We start from the raw sequence: 8,481 nt of genomic DNA, 5'->3' as shown, positions 1-8,481 counted from the left end.
AGGCAGCACTCTCGACAAACTAGTACAAGACCGAAAGCTATTACCGACGATTAGGGTTTTGGGATGCAAGAGGCTGTGTATTTTCGTGTGTGTAAAAACCTTAATCTATAATGAATATATAGTCAATGCAAAACTTGTGCGCTACACATCATCATAATTAATTAACGCATTAATTAATTAGGTCGGTTACAAAACAAATCCGAAAAGAAATCAAATTTATTTAAACCATATCAATTAATCTAAAATTAAATCAGATTAATTTCTGTCATATTATTTGAGCCCAAGTCCAGTAGGAAATAATTAAATTAGCAAAACTAGTCCGATTTTTATTCGGCCCAAATCTTGCGACATTCGTGTCCTCAGGTCGCGCACACGCCCGAACTACGTGGAGCAATACATTAGTAACACATTTAGACACTACCAAAGTGTCTTGCTATATAAAGCCTTCAAAGCTTCTTTATCAAATCAATGTGGGACTCAAGGTTTCCTCTCCAATTTTCCAGTACCAAGAAAGGAACTTTGGATCATCACAACTTATCTATTTCTTAGTCGTTTTGAGCGAATAAACATGTATTGGAAAACTCTCTCGAAAGAGAACATAATACAAGTATAACCCGCCACGAACACGTAGCCGAGCCTCACTCAAATTGATGCTCAAAATGATAATATTCCAACAATACGTAATATCAATCGATATGATATGTTCTGAGACTATTTCTTCCGTATTTCACAACTTCTTATCTTCCATGCATGAGTTTATCTTTACCGCTCTGTCCCAAAAATATGCAATCTTTTTGTTATTTGCAGGCGATTAGCAATCTACTCAACGAAAACAGTGTGAAGACGAAATGTAAAACAAAAATAGGGTGAGTAAAAGCAAACAAAGGTGGCATAATTCCCGAGAACACGAGACATGCAACTACGCTTGTTTTTTTGTGGGTGACTCATGGCGGTCGTGTCGCCAGCGCCCTCTTCCGAGAGAAGTGGCAAACGTACGTATGCCAAGCTGTCACCTAAATAATCTGCAAAAATTTACGAGATCACAGGCCGATCTTTTCACTAATATTTTGTATTTTAGATAATTATTTCTCAATTTTACGTTGCGTAAATGATGGTCATTCACTCATTGACTTAATATAATTCTAAAAATATGATTTTTATATTTGAAATAAAAATAATTATAATTAATTAAAAATTACTGTAGATGGAAGTTTTTAAAAGACCGGTCACGACTCAGGACTCATAAATAGCATGAATATTAGGGTGGTTGACTACAATCGTCGCTAAATTACTTAGAATCGTAAGATATTATCTAAAATTTGCATGATAATGTGGTTCGATGGCATTGGTTTTGTTGATTAGTTATAATTTAAAAATAATATGTTATGAATATTTTGATAGTTATAAATATAATATATCTGTTTAATATGAGTAATAAATAACGTGTAACCATCTTAGAAAATTCTTACAAATTTGTGTAGGTTTGATAAATATAATCATTCAGTTGACTAAAATTATATATAAGAGGTGGGGATGGTTGGAGTTTGATATTTTTAAAACATTGACTATATTTTATTTTTTGATATGTCAACCACCTTTTATCTAAGCATTTTTCATAGTTAGAATTATTGTTACACCAATAAAATTCTTCCTTGGGCGATTTTAGTTTCTTTTAGTTTTACCTATTAAATTTAAGCAAATTTAAATAAAATTTTATTTGAATAATTTCTTGTAGTTAAATATTATAATCATATTAAATTGAATTGAGTTATTTTTATATGGTTAAATATTTAAAGGTGTTATACAAGGATAATTTTTGTGATAATATATCAAAGTTATTTTAAAAACGAGACAAACGAGAAGTACTCCCTAGTCCCTACTAAGTGCGGTGATAGACACACAAATAGAGATTATAGAGCGAAGTAAATGCTTAATGGAAAACGAGGGGCTGGGGTACTGCTGCAGTAATAAATACCTTCACTTTTCAATTTATAAACGGGAGAATTGCACCGCTTGCATACATGCACTTAGTTTCTCTCACCATATTACCGTTAAGCTGCCATGCAACACCCATTTTTATTTATGTCATCTTTTAATGCCTCTTACATATTTATCGTTGTTAAATTTAAATCAACTCTTTTAGTTAAAATTAAACGATTATAGATCTTTTACTAATGTCGAATTATTCAAATATTTTGAAAATTTTACGAAATGATCAAATTACAGTTGTTTTGGATACACTTGGTAATCGACACAAGTTGCTTTGTGCAGTTAATATAATCGGACCAAATTCCCGATTAAGTATGAAAATGAAATAGTTGAACGTAGAAGATTCTTCTCACCTTATTTCAATTCGTAACATAGTTCAGTGGATGGGGATGGTCAAACACTAATCTGACCACCAAATACTATGCATCATCATTCAACTCCGTCTTAATCTAACCTATCAATTCTCTCACGTTATATTACGAGCTCTCCTTCTCTTCACCAAGTTTCTACATTATCCTAATTACCTTTTTACATGTTAATCATCTTTACAACTACTTAAACATGAAAAATAATGTTTAACATATATCTTTACAAGAGAGAAGTGTGAAAGAATACCGGTATATTCAATTTTTAAGTTTAATCGATTATCCCTTCCGTTTCAAATTAGTTGTTCACTTTCAAAAAATCATACAGTTTACTTTCAAAAAATCATACAATTTTAAAAAAATGAATGTTTAAAAATTAACTGCATTAAATGACCTTAACATGAGAAATGAGGTTGATTTATGAAATACTATAAATTAGAGATATTTCAAGTAGAATTGACTTGAAAATGTGATTTTGCATTGAGAATTGAAATAGAAAACTAATTTAAAATACATTATTTTTTTAAAAGTGGACATATAAATTGAAACGGAAGAGTATTTTTTAAACCAAACGAGCATCAAAAAGGTCTCGGAAGATATCACACGATCCCACTTTATTTTTCAGTTACTTATGCGCCTAGTTTTAGAAACAAACAGAATTGAACAAAATAAACCTTGAAAAAGAAATAAATAGACATATTATTTTTAGGAAAATAAAAAGAAAGTAAAAAGTAGAAAGATATGTCCAAGGTTACAGCTCACATCTTGTTCCTATGCTGCGTCAGCTCTCTTACCCATTTTCACCAACACCACACCCACGCGCAAAATCCACGCGCCTTCGTCACTCGCCATCATGGCTTTCAAAAGGCGTGAAAATGAAACGAAACCGCCACAGGATGGGTCGCGAGTATATAATGATATGCAATCGAGGCGGTGAGATGGGAAAAAGCCAAAAATGACATCAGGGGTAAGGGGAGAGTGAGAGTAAATGTGACAGGGGCAAAATCGGAAACTGAGACACAAATTTGCATGACAAACTCAAAAACAACACTACTTAAAAAACCAGAGGCGGCTTGGGCATTGTATAGCTTACATCTGTTACCAATTACACATCTTCTTTATACCAACTCATCACCCCAAAACCCACACAACTAAAAACCCCCTAAAACACAACAAATCTAAAATCTCTCCCGATCTCTCCCAATCTCTCCGGGTTATATAGCAGAGAAAGCTGGGAGAGAGATAAGGAAAATGATGTGGGGGTGCAAATCAAGGCTATCGCCACCACTAAAGCTGTTGTTTTATATGGTGCCTTTGATTTTGGTGTTTGGGTTTTTTGTTTTGATTGGTTTAAATGGTTCGAATAATTATTGGGCACCTTCATCTTTACTTGCATCTTCGTCGTTTGGGAATCAAGATAAAAGTGGAGATTTTATTGGGCAAAGAGTAGCCGGCGGCAGTGATGATAAACAAGAAGCTCTCTCTGATGATTATAATCTTCAGCGTTCTGCTTCTCCTCCACTTTCTGTTGAGGCAGCTGCCGTTCCTTCTCAATCTCCTTCAGTCAGTCTCTCTCTCTCTCTCTCTCTCTCTCTCTCTCTCTCTCTCTCTCTCTCCCTCTCCCTCTCTCTCACGTGTATATCTGTTCATTCAGACATACGAGTTTAGAGTGTCACATCTTAATTCATACATCCCCTTTGAAACTACTGTCTTTGTACTTTTCAACCTTAAACTTGTTTTTTGTCTTTTTTTTAAAAATAAAGTTAAAATGTTATTTTTGCTGGTGATTGTACGGGGTTCTTCCAGTGTGATCTTGTGTCAGTAGTCATTCTCCATAGCTAATGTTAAGGTTTGATTTTTTTTCACATATCTGGGATTTTCCAGCTGTGAAAGAGTCAATATTATTATCCCTTTATCATTAATATATATAGTCTTTGATTTCCTTAATAAAATCTTGACTGCATCTGTGAAATCCGAATTTATGAATACTCCTTTTGTGTTTAATTCACCCACATATTACGTTTGTTGTCCCTAAAGGAATTAATTAATGTATATTAAATTGAATTGAATGGGATATAAAATGCAGATCCTAGTTTTGGTATAGAGAGAAGCACAATTATAATTGCTGTTTTGGTATAGATATAGTAAATAAAATATACTCCCTCATCCCTGACAATTGTAATATATGTTTGAGATAGATGGTTTTACACAGACCGTTATAAAATATAATTTCATAAATTATTTTAATTTTTTTTTCTAAATAATAATTAAAATTTTAGATTTTTATTCAGAAACAAAAAAATTTTAAAAAAAAATATAAACTATACTGTGTGTATGAGCAATGGAAAAAAAGTAGTGGGACGGGGGGAGTAGTGATTACTGATTATCCATGTTGCAGCTATGTAATCTGTGGTTAATGGGCAAGGAAAAAAAGGATATCAAAAGTGTGTCTCATGAGAATATATACTGTGTGTACTTTTGTTGCTAATATCAACTTCTGTTCTTTCATCTATTTCTTTGGGGTCTGCACCAAGTAGGCAAGTATCAGATATTCAAAACTTCATACTTTTATATAGTGTATAATGCCTGGTTGTGTTTCTTAACTAATATTTGAGGATGGAGAATTTTAGTTCGTATGATTTATTTAATTTATATTATCAGTTATTTTTTCTAATTTTATTTAATTCTGTATCTACTTATTTTTTCGCGAAAAATGCGATGAACCACAAAAAAATGTTATTATTAGATCTTCAACTTTCAATTTTAATCAACATGGTCCTTGTAAGTTTGTCTTTCTGTTTTGTGTTGCATTTTTTTTCTCTGAGATTCTTCTTTCAAGCACATAAGCTCTAAATGTTGAACTATTTGAAATGTAATTTATAAACAGGCTGCGGAGGAGAATGAAATATTAGACGATACCATGTCCAGTAACTTTCCACAGTCAAGGTTGAACGATTCTCCTGCTGTTACACCGAATAGAATACAACACACTTACAGCAGTTTGGACCGACTAGAAGCAAGTCTTGTGCGAGCCAGAGCTGCAATTGGGAAAGCCAAATCTGACAATCAGACAAATGACCCTGATTATGTCCCAACAGGGCCAATGTACTGGAATGCAGCTGCTTTTCACAGGTGTACAACTTCAAAGATCATCAATCTCTCTAATTTCTTATATATACAGTTTAAGTTGATATATCTCATTATATAGTTGTTCATGCCATACAAGGAGAAAATGATTAGGGGTAGTAGAGATATTCAAAAAACATAGTGCTAACTGCTAAGAATATGAAAATCTTTGCTAAAGAAGTAAAAGAAAACTTTAAATATGATATATCTCATTATATCTTTGTTATGCGATACAAGCAGAAAATGAAGAAAGGTTGCAGATATATAAATAAAAATAGTGCTAAGAATATGATATATCAATTGGCAGTGGTTAATGTTCTCAGCTTTTAATATAGTGAGGAACTATTGTTTCGAACTTTTATTCTCATAGCCCATTCACACAAGTATTTCTACTTGTGAAATGTTTATTATGCTCTGAAGTAAAAATAATGGAGATGAAAATATTGGTATCACCCGTAGATACAAATCATTATATATTGATTAAAAAAATGTGAATTTTTAGGATTAAAATGTTCTTTTACAATTAGCACCTGCATTGGGAATTATGTGCGACTGATTTCTTTTTCTAATCATAGGAGTTATCTGGAAATGGAAAAGCTTTTCAAGGTATATGTGTATGAAGAAGGAGAACCTCCAGTGTTCCATAATGGCCCCTGCAAGAGCATATATTCAACGGAAGGAAATTTCATCTATCAAATGGAGAATAGCCAATTTCGTACGAGAGATCCTGACAAAGCCCATGCTTATTTTCTTCCAATGAGTATTACTGCAATGGTTCACTATATATATGTTCGCGACTCCCATGACTCGCAGCCAATGAAGCAAACAGTTAAAGATTATGTAGGTGTTTTAGCTGGAAAATATCCTTACTGGAATCGGAGTACTGGAGCTGATCATTTCATGGTTGCTTGTCATGATTGGGTAAGATCATTATTAACGGATTAGTTCAAAAACAGTACTTAAAACTCTTAACTTGCTAAATTATCGGTGTTTTCCTTTTTTCATTTCGTTCTAGTGAAAATGCTCTCTCAGAGTATAAAATACTTCGCCTTGTTTTTCTTAGCATGTATTTTGAAAATGTTTAAGCATTATCTGAGTTCAACATTTGATGATACAATACTGTATTAGTATATGCTTGGTAATTGTGTTGCATGACATCTGGAATATACATGACAGGGGCCTTCAATCTCAGGTGCTGTTCCTGAGCTATTTGGAAACTCCATACGTGGTCTATGTAATGCAAATACTTCAGAAGGTTTTAGGCCCTCCAAAGATGTTTCTATACCTGAAATCCTTCTCCCATCAGGTACAATTGATGGCTTAATCGGTGGTCCATCTGCATCACAGCGGACAATACTGGCATTCTTTGCGGGTGGGGTTCATGGACCTATCAGGCCAATACTTCTAGAGCACTGGGAAGGCAAAGACACAGACATTCAAGTTCATAAATACCTTCCGAAGGGGGTCTCATACTATGGAATGCTAAAGAAAAGCAAGTACTGCATTTGTCCGAGTGGTTATGAGGTGGCTAGCCCTAGGATGGTCGAAGCACTTTACACAGGGTGTGTGCCGGTAATCGTCAAGGATCACTATGTGGCACCTTTTAGTGATGTCCTCAATTGGAATTCATTTTCAGTTGAAGTACCCGTGAATGAAATTCCGAACCTGAAGAAGATTCTGATGGGAATATCAACAAGACAGTATATAAGATTGCAGAGGAGAGGTAAACAAGTAAGGCGGCATTTTGAGGTCAGTTGGCCTCCTAAGCGGTATGATGTCTTCCATATGATTCTGCACTCGGTATGGCTTAGAAGGCTTAATGTAAGGGTTCATGCTTCTGCAGATTTATAATAGTTAGATGACCGACTCAAGCGTACAATTTTGGATCATAGTTACCTAATCAAAGAAGCTATGTAGAACAACTTTATGTACATTATGCAAGTTATGAGAGTCAATTTTGCAAGTTTGTCCAGAGCAATAAAGTTGTGGTTTAATGTCTTATGATGTGTGGTTTACAGCCCCAGTTTTGCTCTTTTTTACTGGGTATCCCAAAAGGTTTCGAAAATCATGACGTGGTTAGTTTCAGTTTAAGGTATTTATGGGGTTCATCATCATTATTATTGATGGTGAAGCTTATTAAGTTTGCTGACGTTTTCACATGCAAAAGGAATTGGCCAAAACTACTATGATAATTATTGATTTAATTGCATTTTACAGGTCTATTTGTTTCACTAAAACTGGAAATTTGTGTTTGCTCTATGGTCTCGAACAGGGTTGTCTGAGACTTTTTTGAGGCCCTGTGCTGACTTTAAGAATGAGACCCTTCCAAATGACAAAACAAAATTTTAATATATTTAAAATAACATGACATCATAAATAAATTAGACTACTACAACTGAAAAATTGTTTTTTTTAAGTAGTTAGACTTAAGTATGTGTGTGGCCGTGTGGGATTTAATGTTTGTGCAGTCTACTAGTTTGTAAGGAGAGAGAAGGAATAAGAAAAGACGTGCATGGCTGGGTATTGGGTGTTGAGAATTGATTAGTATTTAAATAAAATAACGGTAAAAATTAAAGAGATATTAATAATGTATTATATTTATCCTGAGTATACCAAAAGATAGAAAGTAGTACTCCCTCCGTCCTTTTTACTTGTCCCTTTTGAAAAAATAACGCATCTTAAGAAAATGTTAGGTGGATATCTTGTTTTCATACATATCCCTAATAAATGTAATGAATTAGATAGAGTTGTGTATATATGTATATGCTAGTCAAACATTGGAAGTCGTTTCATTTTGAAAAAACATACAAAAAGTTGCTTTGAAAAGAGAAGTGGACAAGTAATTTGGTACAAATTTTTTTTTCAAAAAGGACATGTAAAAAAGGACGGAGGGAGTAATAAATTGGGGGCCCTAAATTTTCATGGGCCCTGTGCTGTTGCACTTCTTGCACTCCCTCAAAACCGGCCCTGGTCTCGAAATTTTACATAGTTAATTGTGAAG

General features: G+C 33.8%; 1 protein-coding gene across 1 annotated transcript; it reads left to right on the top strand.

The window, feature by feature from the left end:
- The first annotated feature begins 3,373 nt into the window (after nt 1-3,373).
- On the top strand, nt 3,374-7,482 carry LOC108216679 (probable glycosyltransferase At5g03795). Its single transcript, XM_017389507.2, has 4 exons — nt 3,374-3,917; nt 5,242-5,486; nt 6,056-6,401; nt 6,657-7,482. Exons 1-4 carry the CDS (start codon nt 3,606-3,608, stop codon nt 7,329-7,331), a joined length of 1,578 nt encoding a protein of 525 aa, XP_017244996.1. The 5' UTR covers nt 3,374-3,605; the 3' UTR covers nt 7,332-7,482.
- Nucleotides 7,483-8,481: the final 999 nt, after the last annotated feature.

The sequence above is a fragment of the Daucus carota genome, chromosome 4 (assembly GCF_001625215.2).
Source record: "Daucus carota subsp. sativus chromosome 4, DH1 v3.0, whole genome shotgun sequence".
Lineage (NCBI taxonomy): Eukaryota > Viridiplantae > Streptophyta > Magnoliopsida > Apiales > Apiaceae > Daucus > Daucus carota.
This window is presented reverse-complemented; position numbering and strand designations above follow the sequence as displayed.